The following is a 19,561-nucleotide window of genomic DNA, read 5'->3' as shown; positions in this document are numbered from 1 at the left end:
GTGCTAGATATTGGGTGACATATTGAGATACAAAGATGAAAAAGACACCTGTTCTCAAGATGCTCTCTAAGTGTAATGAAAGAGACCCAAAGAAAAAAGGTATGCTGCGGTGTGTACTGTGCTGTGTGTAGCACAGCAGAGCAGTTAAGAGCACAGACTCTGGAGCTTTTGGTCTCAAACCTGCCGGTGCCACCTGGGGAGCAAGTCATTTAAGTTCTCTGTGCTGTAATTTCCTTTTTGAATTATGTAGTGGGAACATGAAAGTACTAATTTTGGGGGGCAGTTTGGGGAAAACTTAAATGACATTTGAGCTGAGTTTTAAATTCCTAAAAAGCCTGAAATGTTTTTTCTGTCCCTTTTGTCTTCTTTAGGTTACCATTTAAATATTACTTCCTTGGAGAAGTTTGTCTCTGATACCCCCACAGCTAATTTAAGTCTCCTGTCATGCTACTGGTTCACTCTGTGCTTTGTCTTTTTATTATTTGGTTGTACTTACTCAACTTCTTTCTTCTCAGCTAGTTGGTAAATGCCAGAAGACTGAGATCTATCCAGTTCATCTCTATTTTCCCCAGTTCCCATATAGTTCCTGTTGCTTGTTAAGTGAATTTATGAGTTGGACAAATAAGGGAAGGATATTTCAAGCATAGGAAATAGCATTTACAAATTCACAATCATGAAAGGGCTACTCTAAAGTGCATAGAAAGTGATAGGGGAACATAAGGCTGGAATGGTAAGTTTAGGACAGATTGTAAACCATCAAATCCGTGCTGAAACTGATTTTTTAGGAAACTTCTGTGGTGTAGTTTTGGTAAGAATCATGGTTTTGGGGCTAGTTTGGATCAAAATTAGTGCTGATAATTTAAATAGTCCATTTTAGTTGAAAAACTGGGTTTTTTTTAGCTAGTTGGTTTAAGCATGTATTTTCAGAAACTGCTGCGTTTAAGCCCAAGGGTTTTTTTGGATTTTATTCTGTTGGTAGAATCAACTGAGTTGTTTTTTTGTTACTGTCATTTTTGTTGTTTTTAGAACTAACTGAGTTTTTAAGCAGATAATTACATATAGCTTTGTTTTTAGGAAGATCACTACATAGCAGGGTCTTCCAACCTACACATTAACATTGTGGGCATGAGAATTTTTTGTTGGAGGAGCTGTTCTATGTATGGTATGATATCCTGTGCATCCCTAGACTCTATGCTTGGGACACCACTATGTCTTCCTCTCCCAGTTCTACCCCAGGTGTGATGACAAAACTATCTCCAGATATTGCCAAATAAACCCCTATGGGGGCAAAATCCATCTGGTTGAGAACTACTTCTGTGTAGCTATGTAAAGTATAGGTTTGAGTGTAAGACACATTAGGCATAGGAACCAGTTAATGAAAGACTAGTATTGCCATCCAGTTGAGGTGAGGTGATCTGACAGTTGATATTTATGAGTGAAAACCAATGGGAGGGTATCTGAGATGATTCTTAGGCTTTTTTTCTTAGTTGGCTGCATGTAAAGCAGTATTGTCAGTCCAGAGTAATGCAGAGAGAAGTCTTTCTTGGGGTATGGCCCAAGGATTGTAGCTTCTGGAGGAAGCAAGAAATTTTCATACACTAGAGTCTAAGAAAGAACTTCTGTTGTAGATTCCTAGACCGATAGAATGTGAAATGGAAAGAACTTTCCAAAACGTTTGATTTTTTTTTTTTTAGATGAGATAAAGAGAAAGAAAATGTATGCCGAAGGCTAACAGCACAATCTAGTCAAAAGCACAGGTTTCTTATTTCTCATCTTTTTTTCTTAAGTGACACTACTTTTGCCTTTAAGTGGAGATATTCTGTTTATAGACTCACTGCCTTTTCTGATTTCTTAAGCTATGTAAACTGAATCTACTTAGAGTTCACTTTTGCCTATCTATTTCCAGAAAGTACCTTAAGGGACTATAGAATGTGAATTTTGCTGAGATATGATTATCAGTAACTAGCATAGCATGTTTATGTCTTTTTAAGTGGTTCTTTGGGTGACAAAAATAAACTGCCATTTTCCTGCCCAGTACCTTAGAATCGAACTAAAGTTGAAGGAGCTACAGTTGAAGGACAAATGTAGGTCTTATAACACACACGTGTAATCATTCTTGTCATTTCATAATACTTTTAAACATAAATTTTAACTTATAAAAGATGGCTTCATAACATACTGGTATATATCATAATTGGTATAAACTGAGGAATTGAAGTATTCAGTTTTCTGGCCACAGTGCTGAGCACTTACTGTGTGTGATTAATGGAATGTCTTATTCAGATCCTTTTCCCATTCCGTGTTATGCTCTTGGAGGTGTTAAACCCTTAGGGTCCCTCCCCTGTGCTGTCACCAGCTCCCTCTTATGTTCATCTCACTGACCTTGTTATCAGCAGGATTTCATTTGGGTGTTTTTAATCTTGAAGGTAAAGAACAGTCACCATTGGAGATGAGTATGCATCCAGTTGCTGCAGCTCCACTATCAGTGTTTACAAAGGAGCCCGTGTCCTCCAAACACAGTGACCACCATCACCACCATCACCACGAGCACAAGAAAAAGAAGAAGAAGCACAAACATAAGCACAAGCATAAGCACAAGCACGATGGTAAAGAGAAGGACAAAGAGCCCTTCAGCTTCTCCAGCCCCGCCAGTGGCAGGTCTGTTCACTCCCCTTCTCTTTCTGACTGAGGAGGGGACAAACGAGACCTTTCCCTCAGTGTCCAGGAGAGTACAGCTAAAGCTTGTCCTCTGTAAAGAATGATAAAAGAAAACAGACAAAAAAAAATAGTTGCCTTTCTCATAGAAATTCAGAATCCATGGAAGTTCTAAACACTTGATTTATGTTATTTATGCAATTGAGATCTAGTTAGAAAAATGTTTTATAGTTCTGGATAAACCATTTCATCCTGTTTTCTCCTCAGAGCGCGTGCGTGCAGGTGCACGCGCGCGCACACACACACAGCTTCACAGAGGCCCTCATGCCACAAGCAGTTCCCATTCACATCATGGTCTTCATGTGTACTGCCAATTTCAATTATGTTGTAGTCTTCGATGGATGTTACAGGGCAAAGTTATGTTTTAAACAAGCTACTGCCAGAGCAGTGGTGAAACCATTATTCCGGTGAAATGTTGTATAACACTATTTGGAACCACCGAGAAAGACCTAGGCTTTTCTATAGGAATCTTTATTACATGGTATTTTTTTTTTGTTTTAACCATAGAGGCTAAACATCAGGAGTTGTGAACAAGAATACATGGTTATTTTCTTTTGCCCTAAAATACTGAAATTTTCAGAAGCAGCTCTTTTAAAAAAAAATGTTTTTGAAATAGCATTTTTGATAGTACATTTGGTGATTATGATGTTGGAATTTAATAGGACTCTCAAATCCACAGTTCTCAAATCAAGATGTTCAAATTATAAATTCTTTTTTTTCATTAAGTATAAGTGAATATGTTCATATATAGAATATGTTCGCTGATGTAGACAATTTACATACCCCACTCATAATCTAAAATTATTTCAGTAAAACACGAAGTCCAATACCTTTTTACTAACACGGACAAGTCAGCCGTCATGTGAGTACACCAGAAACATTTAAAAATACATGAAACATTTTGGTTTCATATTTAAATAATTTGTGTGTTTTTATTTTTATTTCTGAATTTATCATGTGCTTTATTGTTTGTTTGTTTGTTTAAAAGTGTTTTTCATACCTGTTCTATTTTTATCATTTCTCTTATCATTAGTTTGACAAAGTATTTCTTCCAGAATAGATGTTTCAAAGGGATCCAATAATGTTGGACTTTTAAATAAACTTTTAGTTGCATTTAACTTGTTTAATAAATAAGTTTTTAAATTGACTATTCTGCCTTTGTATCTTTTATATCTTTGTTACCTTTCTCTTTGTGTATGTATATAATGTACCTGTCCACAAATCTCTGCAAGCTTTGTGGATAGGCGGGATTTGAGCTGGCCTTGATAGTAAGAATGATTTCAATAGAGGTGGGGAAAGTTCTTTCAGAAGAAGAAACAGTGTTTTTAAAAAAAATACGGAAGAAAGCAAGGGGGATGTTCAAGAGTTGTGAAACAGTGCAGCTGACTTGGAGTCTCAGGGCAAAAGGGAATGTGATGAGATGTTGAAGGGCCTAAATGGCAGTTATTTCGATTCCAATTAATTTAGTGTTGGCCTGCTGAAATTATTTTTGGAAAATGGAATATTTTATGTTACAGTGTGCTGCAGTGTGATACCATACGTAGAATTCCCAACTTTGAAAATAGAAAGATATATTTCCAAATACTCATTAAGTGTTGTTAAGAAGATGGTGATAAATAATAGCTACCTATATAACTTAAGCTCATCTTTTATATCCCGTGTTGTTCTAGGAACTATGTGTTACATAGATATTTCTAAATTGGATATTTATATTGGATGTTTTTTCTGAGGAACTTTTTTATGGCAAGCCTTCAGTTATTTAAGCTGATGGGTAAGAGCAGACAACACAGGAATTATTCATATTTTTGAACTATGTAAATATGTAATTATACACAAACAACACCAGGTTCTAGTGGAAGTCTCCCAGTCTCTTTCCCCAGAAGCAGTCACTCTTGGCAGTATTATGTGTGTCTCTCCAGAGCTAGTCTGTACATGCAGCTATACAGTATAGACATTTTTTTTTAACAAACGGTATTTGTAGCAATGTTTAATTTTGGTGTAGTTTATCTTTTAGAGTATATACATTTTGTGTATAATAACAAAGGTCTTACTCTGTGACTATAAAGGAATTCTCCCATTTTTTTTCTGTTGGTTTTAAAGTTTTATGTTTCAGGTTACTATCCAACTAGAATCCATCTGGAATTTATTTTGATAGAAAATAGGAGGTAGAAATCCAACCTTTTTTTTTTTTTCCCTTCCAGAATGCTACCCAACACTATGTATTTAAAATACTGTCTTTTGGGAGTGCCTGGCTGATTTGTTTGCTACAGCATGCAACTCTTGATCTCGGGCTTGTGAGTTCGAGCCCCATGTTGGATGTAGAGATGAAAAGTTAAAAAAAAAAAAAAAAGGATAAAACTCCATCTCTTTTCTCTTTAGATTTCAGGTGTAGCATACTAAATTCCTTTATTTTCTGGGTCCATTTCTGGACTTTGTGGCTGGTCTCATGGCTCTGTCCGCTCATCTGTCCGTACCATGCCAATTAGATCATGGTAGCACTGTGGTATATTTTGATACAGTAGAGCAAGTCTCCTTACATTACTTTTCATCATCTTTTTGCTATTCTTATGTGTTATTTTCTTTTTCTAGTTGACTTATTAATTTATATACAATAAATCTCACTTTGTATCAGTTTTTAGGGGTTTGACAAATGCTTGGACTTGAATCTCCTACCACCAGTTTCATCACCGAAAAATTCACTGTGGCTGCCCCTCCACCACCCATCCCCTACCTTCCACTGAAGGTTTTCCATCTCTGTAATTTTGCCTTTTTCAGTGTTTCTTTTTCTTTTTCTTTTTCTTTTTTTTTTTTAAGATTTTATTTATTCATGAGATACACAGAGAGGCAGAGACACAGGCAGAGGAAGAAACAGGCTCCTCACAGGGACCCCGATGTGAGACTGGATCCTGAACCCTGGGATCACGCCCTGAGCCAAAGGAGACACTCAACCAATGAGCCACCCAGGCATTCCCGAGGGTTTATCTTTCTATACAAATATTAGAACCAGGGTTTTTAGCTCTCCACGAAATTGTTTTTGTAGTTGGTATTGATTGTGTGTTAACTCAAGAGTTAACTTAGAATTGGTATTTTAAAAAATATTTTATTTAAATTCAGTTTGCTAGCATACAGTAACACCCAGTGCTCATCTCATCATGTGCCATCCTGAATGCCCATTACCCAGTTACCCCATCCCCCCACCTCTCTTTGTTTGTTTCCCAGAGTTAGAAGTCTCTCATGGTTTGTCTTCCTCTCTGATTTTTCCCCACTCAGTTTTCCCTCCTTTCCCTTATAGTCCCATTCACTATTTCTTATATTCCACACATGATAATTGTCTTTCTCTAATTGACTTACTTCACTCAGCATAATACCCTCCAGTTCCATTCACATCAAAGTAAATGGTAGGTATTTGTCCTTTCTGATAGCTGAGTAATACTCCATTGTATATAGAGACCACATCTTCTTTATCCATTCATCTGTTGAGGGACATCATGGCTCCTTCCACAGTTTGACTATTGTGGACATTGCTGCTTTGAACATTGGGGAGCAGGCATTCTGTCGTTTCACTACATCTCTATCTGGGGGTAAATACCGAGTAGTGCAATTGTTGGGTCATTGGGTAACTCCTTTATTTTTAACTTCTTGAGGAGCATCCATACTGTTTTCCAGAGTGGCTGCACCAGCTTGCATTCCCACCAACAGTGCAAGAGGATTCCCCTTCTCTGCATCCTTGCCACATTTGTTGTTTCCTGTTTTGTTAATTTTAGCCATTCTAACTGGTGTAAAGTGGTATCTCATTGTGGTCTTAATTTGTATTTCCCTGATGACAAGTGATGTGGAACATTTTTTCATGTGTTTTTTGGCCATGTGTAGGTCTTTGGAGAAATGTCTGTTCGTGTCTTCTGCCCATTTCATGACTGGATTGTTTGTTTCTTGGGTGTTGAGTTTGATAAGTTCTTTATAGATCTTGGATACTAGCCCTTTATCTGCTATGTCATTTGCAAGTATCTTCTCCCATTCTGTAGGTTGCCTTTTAGTTTTGTTGACTATTTCCTTGGTTGTACAGAAGCTTTTTAACTTGATGAAGTCCCAATAGTTCATTTTTGCTTTTATTTTCTTTGCCTTCATAGATGTATCTTGCAAGAAGTTGCTGTGGCCAAGTTCAAAAATGTTGCTTGTATTCTCCTCTAGGATGTTGATGGATTCTTGTCTCACATTTAGATATTTCAACCATTTTGAGTTTATCTTTGTATATGGTGTAAGAGAATGGTCCACTTTCATTCTACTGCATGTGGCTATTCAGTTTTCCCAACATCATTTGTTGAAGAGACTGTCCTTTTTCCATTGGATATTCTTTCCTACTTTGTCGAAAATAAGTTATCCATAGAGTTGAGGGTCCATTTCTGGGTTCTCTATTCTGTTCCATTGATCTTTGTATCTGTTTTTGTGCCAGTACCATACTCTCTTGATGATCACAGCTTTTTAATATAGCTTGAGGTCAGGCATTGTGATGCTTCCAGCTTTGGTTTTCTTTTTCAGCATTCCTCTGCTATTCCAGGTCTTTTCTGGTTCCATACATATCTTAAGATTATTTGTTCCAATTCTGTGAAAAAAGTCCATGGTATTTCAATAGGGATTGCGTTTAATGTGTGAATTGCTCTGGGTAGCACAGATATTTTCACAATATTTATTATTTCAATCCATAAGCCTGTAATGTTTTTCCATCTCATGTCTTCCTCCATTTCTTTCATAAGTGTTCTGTAGTTTTTAGAGTATAGATCCTTTACCTCTTTAGTTAGGTTTATAACTAGGTATTTTATGGTTTTGGGTACAATTATAAATGGGATTGATTCCTTAATTTCTCTTTCTTCAGTCTCATTGTTAGTGTGCATCTGAAATCAGTGCACTGATTTCTGTGCATTGATTTTGCATCCTGCCACATTGCTGAATTGCTTTATGAGTTCTAGCATTTTGAGGTGGAGTCTTGGGTTTTCTATATACAGTATCATGTGACTGCAAAGAAGGAGAGTTTGACTTCTTTGCCAATTTGAATGCCTTTTATTTCTTTTTGTTGTCTGATTGTTAAGGCTAGGACTTATAGTACTGTGTTGAACAAAAGTGGTGAGAGTCAGCATTCCTGTCATGTTCCTGATCTTAGGGTAAAAGCTCTCAGTTTTTCCCCATTGAGAATTAGTATCTTGATGTTCATTATTTGTATTAGTGAGATCAATATGACTATCAGTACAGAATTTCTTTTTTTTTTTTTTTTGAAGATTTTATTTTTTATTCGTGAGAGACACACAAAGAGAGAAGCAGAGACACAGGCAGAGGGAGAAGCAGTCTCCATGCAGGCATCCTGATGTGGGACTCGATCCTGGGTCTTCAGGATCACCCCCTGGGCTGAAGGCAGGTGCTAAACTGCTGAGCCACCCAGGGATCCCCCCAGAATTTATTTTTAACTTGATTATAGCTTATGTTTTTGTTTGGTATTCTATGAATGATGTCTTTTCATTGTAAGGTTATTATTTTATGCTGACTTTGTGCTTAGGTACTGCATTAATCAGAGTTCTCGAGAAATATATAGATATAGATATAGATATAGATCTATATCTATATCTATATCTATATCTATATCTATATATTTGTTATAAGATATTGACAGTTTTGAAAGCTAAGAGGTTCTACAGTCTGCTGCCTGCATGGTAGAAACCCAGCAAAGCCAGTGGTGTAGCTTAAAGGCCTGAGACCAAGAGAGCCTACAGCATAGATTCTAGTCTGGGTCTGAAATCCTGAGCACCAAGACTATAAAGGCAGAAGATCCATGTCCCCTGTGTCTCCATCAGACAGAGAAGGGATTCAACCTTCCTATACCTGTTGCTCTGTTGAGGCACCCTCAGCAGTTTGAATGAGGCCCATCCACAGCAGGGAGCGCCATCTGCTTTACTCTATTCCACCAAGTTAAATGTTAATCTCTTCCCTAAACACCCTAATAGATACACCCAAAAATAATGTTTAACCAGCTTTCTGGGCATCCCTTGGCCCAGTCAAGTTGACACCTAAAATTAGCCTTCACAACTATATTACTAAATTCTCACTATTTGCAAGATTTTAAATGTGTTTCTTCGGTTTTCCTTAAAAGTATCTGTAAATGATGATAATTTTATTACCTCTTTTCTAATGTTTGTAAATTGAATTTTGTAATTTATTGTTTTTGTCTGACTTCTTTCTCTTGCTGAATTGGCCTGAGAGCTGCAGGAATGGCTTCATCTCTGAACATCTCACCTTGCTTCTCTCTGCCTTTGGCAGCCTTTCCTCATTGGTCGTGGATATGTGTTTCAAATTTCTTCAACTTCTTTGAAGTTTACAATATCTGTTTCTTGTCTCCTTATTTTTGGGAGGTGATTCTCAAGAAGGAGAGAATGGAGAAGTTACCTTATTACCAAAGTCTTACAAAGTCCTTAAAAAGTTTGATCAAAGTATCATCTTTAAAATGAAATCCTTGTCTGGTAAATAGCTGGAAAGCTGTTTTTCCCATCTTCCTCTCCTAAACTCATCTCTTCTGCTTCTAACTTTCTACTGTAAATAAATGAAATTTCTTCATACCAGATGTGCTCCAGCCCAAGTAGGACTGTCCTTTCAAAGCTCTCAGCTTCTAACACCCTACCTTTGAGTGTAAGCTAGACTTAGTGACTCACTTCCAAAGAATAGAGTATGAGAAGGGGAAGATAGAAACTTTCCAGTGAAAGCTTAACAGACACTCCATTAACCAAGTGACCATGGTAAACAGCACTGGTGGTTAAGTCATGTTAATATGTCCTCATTAGTATGATGTGATGAGAAGGGCACCTGTGTGGGTATAAAACCCCACAGTGCCAGCCTACCCAGTCTACATTAGACAAACTCAATCTAGGGACACTACAAAATTCCTGACCATTACTCCTTAAAGCCATTAAATCTATCAAAAACAAAATGACAGAGACTGTCCCATCAGAGTAGACAAGAAAGACATGACAACACCACAGTGAGTTTTTCTGGATTGGATCCTGCCAGAGAAGAAGAACATCAGTGAAAAAACTAGTGAAACTGAAGTGCATTCTGGAGTTTTCGTTAATGCACCAGTGTCAGTTTCTTAGTTTTGACAAATGAACTATGGTGATGCGCAGCATTACTGGGACACTGGAGGAAGACCACGTGGGAATATTTGTGAAGAAGGAAGATGTACTAATAGAATTATAATCCTTCTAAGCCGTGAGTGTATTTTGATCACTTATAAACTACTTTTTGAGGAGATAAAATTCATTTTCCTCACCTCAGGATTTTAGAAAAAAGATGTATGCACTTAATGGAGGACTATTTGGAGAGAGGTCAAAGGGAGCAATGATAAAGACCCAAAGGGTGACTACTATAAAGCTTAGGAGCAGACATACAAAGGAAGTTCTTAGAAAAGAGAAGAACTAACTGAGGACCTAGCCTTACAAAAAGAAATGTTTTTTTCTTTAATTGGGTGCTGTAAAAAAAGTGAGGATTTTATGATTGGAGATCATCGAGAAACTGTACATGCCCTCTTAGAATTTCACTTAACTGTCAGAGGCCTCTCACAAGTTCCAAGAAGTTCTACAGTAAAGAAATCTGTTTAACACGATATTTTCCCAAACTTAATTGGCTCTGGAACTCCTGTCACTTCCATGAAAAACTAAGAAACACCTACTATCATTTCGGAAAATTCTATTCCATATATGTGATTTTTAATGTTACCTTGATGTTTATATGATTTGGACTATTTTATTACTGAAATAGAGGTTTCTCAACCAATTATTCTAGAGAATTTATTAATAATCCCTTAATGATCAGACCTTAAGAATACACTTACCACTTAAAACAAAATATAGTTATTGAGAACCTCCCCTGTTCATCATAGAGTATTGTGACTTTTTAAAAAATATTTTATTTAGAGATAAAGAACAAGCAGGGGAAGAGCAGAGGGAGACCAGGAGAAGGACAGTCTCTAGCAGACTCCCTGCTGAGCACAGATCCTTACCTGGGTCTTGATCCCAGGACCCTGAGATCATGACCTAAGCAGAAAACCAAGAGTTGGATGCTTAACCAACTGAGGGACCCACACAGCCCTGGGGTATTGTGACTTGGAGTAAAGTTTCCTGGCAAACAATGATCCTTAAAAAATATATGTATTTTAACTCTAATTATTTACATGACTTAAACATAGTAATTGAATGCTGATATACCCAGCACTGTTTTTTGTTTTAATTTTGCTAGAATAAACATTTCTCTTGGGTTGCCCAATAATCTCAAACTCACTCTATTATTTTTTTTAAAAGTGCATATATCTAATATGTGTATATTTATGAGTATATATTAATACATAACATACTTTGGTCGTGGGTGGTGGTTTTTATATTTTTGCTGACAATCTTTGTCTTTTCTGTGGTATATATAATGTCATTCACATTTAAAGTGATTATATAGTTGTTGGATTAATAGCTACCATATTCATCATAAAAGTATAAAGGAAGGATAAAGATGAAATTAATTTTTTGTAATTGTCCTGAAATGTGTGATACCTTCATACTATTTAGTATTTTAAAACCCAATATAAACTTTGTTCAAGGTTTGTTAGTAACAAGCATTTTGTCAACTTGTATTTCAAATTAATAATTTCTTTTTTTCTTCCTGATCTGATTGGGGCTAATAAAAATGTCCTATGTATTGTGCAATATTCTAAGTACTTTTTATGCATTATCTAACTTAATCTTAACGACTATATGACAGAGGCAGTATGATTATGATGAAGAAATTGAAGCATGGAAAAGTTAAGGTAAAGGTCACACAGCTTGTAAGTGGCAGCATTTGGATTCAAACCTAAGAACTTGGCTCTATTTGTTACTTCTTAGACTTGCACTGTCCAATATAATAGCTACTAACCACACGTGGCTGTTTAAATTTAAATAATAAAAATTTACTTTCTCAGTGTCACAAGCTGCACTTCAAAAGTTTAATAACTTTATTTGGGTGGTGACTACTGCGTTGGACAGCACCATTCTAGAATGTTTTCATCATCAGTCCCGTCGGACAGCACCGACTTAGGCAACTGGTCGTCATGTTTCTATCTTGCAGTGTGGCTTTGGTATAGCTCATGCTGTGAAACAAGCATTGGCTTAGCTCTTTTTCAGCTCTTTGCATATGCTTGCATGATTGATGTTGTCTTCAGTCCAATGTGTTTTGTAGAAATCTTTGAAAGCCCATTGTCTACTTTGTGGTGTTTGGTTTAGTTAAAACCAGGTAATATAACCCATAGGTCCATTTAACTGGACACATATAAGTTGCAATATGTCAAGATAGAGGAATGAGTGAGGATACCACTGCCCCCAATCCCTTGATGCTATGAAATACCTCACAATATTGTCTGACACAGGATTCAGGAGGCGATCTCAATGTTCATTAATATGTAGATAGATAAATGTAAGAAGAGGCTCTAATGGTCTTTTTTTCTATCTCTTGTATGCTCTTTGGAGTACACAAGCACTCTACTTGGAAAATCCCTGTTCTAGATCTTTGGCCTTATCAATTTTAAGCTCTTTATCCCTTTTCTTCAGTGCCTTGCTCTTTTATCATTGTTCCTCTGTCTTCCTTTTTTGCAAAGGAATAAGCAGACTTAGACTTGAGACTGGCAAGACTGTTGCTCAGCAGGGGAACTAAAATCTTAACGGGACACAGATGTTTTCTATGTGGAATACAGGGCCAGAAAGAGACAATACATGAAAGCAGGAAAATAAGAGTTCTTCTGAATAGCTTTCTTTCAGTCTCTGAAGAAAAGTCTTGGTTGCTTCTTTGACAAGATAAAAATCCTTAATGCTTTTTGCAAACACATTTTCTGCTTTTAGTGCCATGTTTTCTGTTTGATTTACTATTGCACGAGAATTTTTACCTCCATGCAATCGTAAAGAGTAACCTGATACTTTTTTGTCTACATGTGTGTGGGACAACAAAATAGGGATAAGTCAAATTTTACTTGCAAATACTTTTCATAAAGTTGTATACGTAATGTTTTAAAGTGAAAGGTGGCAGGAAAAGAGTAGACTTCATTACTTCTCAAGATTACACTGTGCTTCTCAATAGGAGCACAATGGGGTGGTTGGGGTATTTTGTGTAGGACTGTCCCACGTATTACTAGACGTTTGACACTGGTCCCAGCACACTAACCAGGCCCCGTCATTGGAACAATCAAATTCCTGGCTATGTTCAGTGCCCCCCTAGGAGTGGGTACTATACGGCTTGAGAATCCTCGGGCTGACTGTTCACTCCAGACTCTCATTACTACCTCTCAGTGTATAAGAGAGAAGATTATTAAAAATCTCTAATTAAAATTAGATGAAAATTCCCATTCAAGACAAAACAAAGCCTTATTGTTTCTAATCACAGCTCCTACTCATTAAGCCTGACACTGTGCTACGTACCAAATGTGCATTTTCTTGTTTCATACTCATTGTACCCTGTGAAATGAGTGTCTGTATCTTTTTTTTTAACAGATGAGGAAACTATTACATGCTTTGTATGATTAAAATTTATCATCCACTATTTTGTAAGTACATTCTATGTGATAGGCACCGAGATAAATTCATGAACAAGACAGACACAATTTTTGCTCTCAGTGAGCTTGCATTTAGTTTATGCAGCTAAGTGGAAGTCAAAATTTTAACCCAGACTTGTCATTTCTAGAACCGCCTCTTATTTCTACCAACACTTCTACCCAAATTATCTTCTTAAAGAATTTAGTCAGCCAAGCCAATCATAATTGATAAGCTATAAATATATTTAGCAGACATCCAGCACCTATGCAATAAACTTTATGGTCTTTCTCCTTCTAGGAGTTGCTGGAGTCCATGTGGAGAGCCCTCTCTAGAGTAGTACAGTGTGCAGCCTACATGGCTGTAGAAAGCAAGGGCCCAAGTATTCCTGCCTAGAATACTTTTCCCTTTTCTACAGAATTTTTCCTGCCTACGGAAGTTGTATCTTACACTGAGAGTCCACTAAAATACTTCCTTGGATATTTGGATTTTTTCAGTTTCTAGTCATACAACCTCTATCTCTTTCTCCCTCCCTTCCTCCTTCTCTTTCACTCATGAATACAATATTTTTGAATGCCTGTTATTTTCTCATGTTCTAGGACTATGATAATATAGTCAACAAGACAGAGTACCTGTCCTCAAAGATCACACCATTCAGATTTACTTCTTTCATTCCTTTCTCATTGCATGAGCACCTCATGGAGTGCTCATATAGTTTTTTTAGGTTCATTTGTATCCTTCAGTGCTTTTACTATGATGGTATTTGGAACATTGACCAGGATAACGCTGATGAGTATTCACATAAGTGACATCCTTAATTTGATTGGTGTTATAGTTACAAGTTTGCATGCCAGGGTATAGATTGATGTGCAGCAGAGTTTTATACAAAGGAGAATTGCATAAAGTATGTTATTTCATTCCTACTTTCAAGCATTGAGAAGTAAGCACTAAAGGACTTTCTTTTCAACAGGGATATTTAGATGCCTATACCAGATAGTCTGTAACATGCACATGTTAGATATTAAAAATATAGTAGGAAAGAGAAAAAAACTCAGCAACTTGGGTGGGTTGAAAAATTTCAGAACTTTATTATTTCTTAAGATAAACTTTTACCCCAAAAACATGTTACTTGGGTGTGTGAAGTCCTTCCCATTTGATTATGACTCACTGAGGGCGGAGGTCACATCATTATCCTGTTTATGATGCTTATTGTCCCTTAACTAACTAATGCCACTTTAAGTCACTCTTGGCACTAACCATGGGTTGTTTCTATTGAATTAAATATGAAAGCAGAAGGTGTTTTTATCAGCCAGAGAGTCAGTAATACTGTGGAGAGATCATGGTTCTGGAAAACAGGAAACCAGTTTTATGTCCCAATTTCTTAATCAGTATCTCTTGTGGTGGCCTCAAATAAATCACCCAACCTCACTGGGATCAATTTCCTTGAAAAATGAGAAGACTGGATAAGACTGTCTCAAAGTTTCCTGCCTGCTGCCAATCTCCTGTGATCATTCAGTTACCATTATACAGTAAATACCTAGAGAAGGTCACCTGTGTAAGAAAATCTAGGTTATAAAGTCCTTATTTCAGTTTTTAAATATGGGTAGCCGTGATTGGTTTTATTTGAATTTTCTAGAGAGAACTTATATTTCAGCTTTAGAATATCTGCCAATGCTCAGCCTATGCATGAGACGTTATGTAGTTAGGTATGTGAACATAAAAATTTTCAGTTGATAGTAAATCGTTTTCTCTTTTCTTATCTCTTTGGACAGACCCAACTTTTCGCTGAGACCAGCTCACAGTGATGTTCATCAGCTGCTATGACTGGCTTTTAGAACTTTCACAGACTCAACAAAAATCAAGCTCACACCAAGTCAGTAGATAGTGTTGGATGTATGTCCCCTGCCTTCAAGGTGTCTAGGTTCTAGTAATAGAGTTAAAATGAATATCTAAGGTACTTGAACCTGTAGCCTAAACAAACTGTTGAGATACTTTAAGACAGTCCCTGAGGCTCATGGGGGAAGCTTTGCCAAATTTCTCTGCTCTAATTATAGATGAACATTGTAAAAATTTCCTAGTAAGGATTTTTAATTACTTGTATCCTGAAACTCCTGGTCCCAGCCTGTAATCCTACACCCAAGAGCCCTCTTGTCCTTGAAACCCAGTGTCCAGAAAGTCCCTTGGAGAAAACAATGCCAGGACAGACTCTGTGACCTAAATGTTCATTTGTGCATATTGAACAAGAAAAATTAGGAAGAAGCAGTAAGACTTTAGTAAAACTCATTCCATGTCAAGTACTGCCTTTTACTCTGATAATGAGTATGTCCATCCTAATAGCTTGGTGTTTAAAACATCCTTTTATGAAATGATGATGGCAGTGGTAAATGGTTTGTTGTGAGGGTGGTTGGTTGTTGCTATGATTGTCAGTTTCATATTCCTACTTGGCCAGGTCAAAGTTGATTGTCCTTGAATTCCTCAAGAATAACAAGCATTACCATCGATACTTTGTGGACATAGATTGTGTCTTCATGAAACTTATCATTTGCTCTTTCACCCTATGGGAAGAAGTCAAGTCAGCAATACTCTGCTCATTTTATGGTTAAGCAAACAGACTTGGAACCATGTGTTCTAAATTTTCTATTAATGTAATACAGGCTTTTCCTGGCATTGATTAAAAATCTGCTCTCCAGACACCTCTGTACACAGTAATTATATGTGCAGGGTTATTATATATGAGGTCACCAGACCTCACGTTTTCCTTACACCTTGCAAATATGGAACCAAGTTCTTTCATGCAGTAGGGGAGGCATCATCTTCAATATCCTGGTTTTAATTAGTGATGGTAAGTTTTTATAACTGAAAAATAGAGATGTCTATTTTCCTGGCTAAAACTTCTAACATCTTTTGAATATCTTGCTTTGGGGGGACACTTTACACATCAGGTTTTGATTCTCAGGCAGTTGTTTTCCATTCTGAGAGGAGCCAACTATTATCCTAAAAGGTCAGTATTTGGCTTCCATGCTTAATCAAACAATCGAACTTCATGGCAATTTTTCTATTACATACAAGAGCTTTTTGTTAAATGCAGATGTCTTTCTGCTGCATCTTAGGTAGTTGACTGGTGATTCAGAAGACTTAATACCAGAACTGGCTACTTAACTTCTTTTTCCACTAATTACTGCAGGGGCTCTCCCTGAGGGATACCTTAGCATATCTATGGAGGAAGAAAACCCAGGAATCTTAAGTAGAGCATGAAAAGTTGTTCAGTAGGAAAAGAACCCTTTAAATGCCTCTACCTAGTTGCCTTAATGACTTTTTAAAATATTAAAGTATAAAGTAAATTTTTTAAAAAAGTAATCAGTGTTCTATTAGTTTCAGGCATAAAATATAATGATGCAACAATTCTATACATTTCTCAGTGCTCGTAGGCTTTGGAGTCCACAAGGCTGCCTTTAAATCTTGTCTCTCTTGTTAGAAACTATGATTTGAAGTAAGCTGTTTATAACCTCTTCCTTGGCAAATAAAATAGCTAACATCTATTGGCCCTGGATGAGGACCCCAGATTATGTTAAGTTTGTAGCATAAATTCTCTCAATTCTCCCACCCATGAAGTAGTGTGGCAGACACTTGTTAGGTGTTCACCCCTCCCTTGCTTGTAGAACCCGATTTTGTGCGGGTGAAAATGTATCTTCTACATATTTGCTTTTCAAGCTTCACTTAGAGCTCGAGTGCCCATTTATGACAGAGTTCTGGCCATGGAGACATAAGCAGAAATCTGCTGGTTCTGCCTTAGTTTTACTGATCAAAAAGGACACTTGTGGCTGACCCTCTCTTTTCTCTTTCTGCCCTAAATACTGACATGATGTCTCGAATTGCAGCAGCTACCTTGTGTCCCTGAAGAAAAGGCTGAAAGCATCCCAGGTGCCAGCCCTGACCTTGTGGAAATGCTGAACTAACTTAGGCTGTCTCCATTTTTCAGGTTTTCAGTTATGTAGAAGAATAAACCCTGGTTTGTTTAAGCCACTATTATCAGATATTTCTTTACTTGAATACATTCCTACCTGCTACAGGAAGTAGTATTATCTTCAATCTCCAGATAAGGAAACTAAGGTCCAAAGATGTTAAATAATACATAAGATTTACAAAGTTAGTCTCTGATGGAACTGGAATTCAGACCCCACAAGGCTGACTTACAGCCTGAGCTCTTAACTACTTGTGGGTTTTGGAGGAAGGACATGAAATTACTTACATAAAGCATTTTAGCTTAACATGGTGCCTGGCTTGTAGTACATGCTCATTAAAATCTTAAGACCTTTCCCACAATCACAGCTATTGCTTAACAGCATGACTCCTGGGTTTAGATTCTCATGAAGTTATTTTCCATTCTGAGAGGATTCAACTTTTATCCTAAAAAGTAGGTGTTTAGTTTCCATGCTTAATTGAATAGTCCAGATTCATGGCTATAATAGGTGCTCAGAGAGTTTGTTGAGTAAGTGAATGAATAATTCCCTTAGAGAAATTTTCCTAAACACCACTCTTAGAGGAGGTTACTATATGCCTCTTCGGAAATGGAATGAAAAAAATTTTAAAGTATTATTATAGTACAAAGTTTCAGTAAAGTTCTAGAAACTAGCCTGCCTTGATGCAGATCTAGTCTCACCACTGATTGATAAATTGTGATATCAGGCAAGTAACTTAACCTCTCTGTGCCTTAGTTGCTTCATCTGTAAGATTGGGATAGTGGTAATCCAAACTGCCTCATAGTAATGTTGTTAGAATTAATTGAAATGATACATTTAAAACAGTTTTTAAAGAGTTTGGTGTATGCACTCAACAAATGTTAGCTTTTACAACAATAACATTTTTTATTAATTCACACGTGCCCTACTAGAAGTGGTCCCAGTTAGTGAAGCCATGTTGAAAACAAGATTGTTATGGAGTAGATGCAGCAATTCAGATGTGTATTCATAGTGACTTACCCACATTAAAATACAGTAGGGTCAGAATAAAAGTGAGGGTCTCAGCTTTGTAGTTAGTACCTACATGCTTGATTTCCATTATAAAGTATAACTACACTTTAGTTTTGGTGTTTGCCTTTTATAACTATAAAGAAAAAACATTGGTGCATAACATTATAAAATGTTGTTCCCACTTGTTTCCTTTTTCCTGCAACTGTTTTCAGATTTGCATGTAAGGTAGTTTTTTTTTTTTTGAGAGGAGTCAAGTTGACTTGATCAAGAGAAAATAACATCTCTCTACCTTATGAGCAATTATTATTACAACTTAAAAATCAAAGTCAACAATGAAAACACAACAAAAACTAGCATTATAATGTTACCTTATGGAATTCTATTTTTTTAAAGGAGCTATAACTTTTGGAAAGATGTGAAGAGTTTGGCAGACGTATTCTCCAATGAAACAACCACAACTGGTAGAAGTGATTTTAAAAAACAACACAACTATTTAAAGTCCTGAAAATTGTCCTAAGGGTATACAGCAAATGGAGAAATATTTATTCACTAAAATATACTAAATATGTAAGTAATTGAGAATCAATGGCACTTGAATCATCACCCTTTCCCTCCCTATCTCTCCTTGCTAGCTGAGCTTGAGAGAAGCTCCACTCTAGGCAGGTGTGGCCAAAAAGACGGAGCTGCCATTCCCCTAAGTTCCCAATCAAAGGATACAGTATTTTACCAGGAGTGACAGGCCAACATTTCTAATCATGTACAACTTCAAGTTACAGAGGCTAAGTTCTTGATGAGTGCATCCTCATGGATCCAGCCTCCATTCATAGGATGGAGGTTTTACTCTAAGCGTGGTAGTCTGAAGATAATGGGTCCCTGATTATCCTCACCACTGAAGATTCCATGCCAGGAGAGGCAAACTGAGAAGAACAGGGGCTACTACATCTCCCTAGGTCTTTGCTCAGGAAACAGAGGTATCACTTCAAGATAAACAGGCCCCTGTTACTGTCCAGCACCTGGATCAGTGGCTCATAGATTTTGCCCAGCAGGGTGTGATGCAGCCAATAAGAACAGAGAGCTCTGAAGCTCACCCCCAAAGGAACTGACTTTATTTGAAATAGAGTGAGAGGAAGTTCAAGCCTAAAGGCATTCTCTAGAACAATGGAGATTTGGTAGAAAGAAATTAAGAGGGGCTGGTAGTTCTAAGGATCAAGCTAAACCATAGGCCAACTAGTTTACTAGAAATAATCAGGAAGACACATAGCTTCTAAAAGCCCCCCGCCTCATGTGAGAAAAAGG

General features: G+C 37.0%; 1 protein-coding gene across 4 annotated transcripts in view; it reads left to right on the top strand.

Moving 5' to 3' along the window:
• Positions 1-18,813, top strand: part of TAF2 (TATA-box binding protein associated factor 2) — a 98,699-nt gene extending 79,886 nt beyond the window's left edge. For 2 of the 4 annotated variants that reach the window (XM_072774336.1, XM_072774334.1), the window contains 2 exons: positions 2,427-2,658; positions 15,068-15,986. In XM_072774336.1, coding sequence (XP_072630437.1) covers positions 2,427-2,658; positions 15,068-15,119 — 284 coding nt within the window. In that variant the 3' untranslated portion in view covers positions 15,120-15,986. Of the gene's footprint in view, positions 1-2,426; positions 3,863-15,067; positions 15,987-18,658 lie in introns of those variants that run through there. The other 2 variants (XM_072774335.1, XM_072774337.1) reach the window with 2 other exon arrangements.
• The last annotated feature ends 748 nt before the right edge of the window (positions 18,814-19,561 follow it).

Source organism: Canis lupus, chromosome 14 (assembly GCF_048164855.1).
Source record: "Canis lupus baileyi chromosome 14, mCanLup2.hap1, whole genome shotgun sequence".
NCBI classification, from domain to species: domain Eukaryota; kingdom Metazoa; phylum Chordata; class Mammalia; order Carnivora; family Canidae; genus Canis; species Canis lupus.
This window is presented reverse-complemented; position numbering and strand designations above follow the sequence as displayed.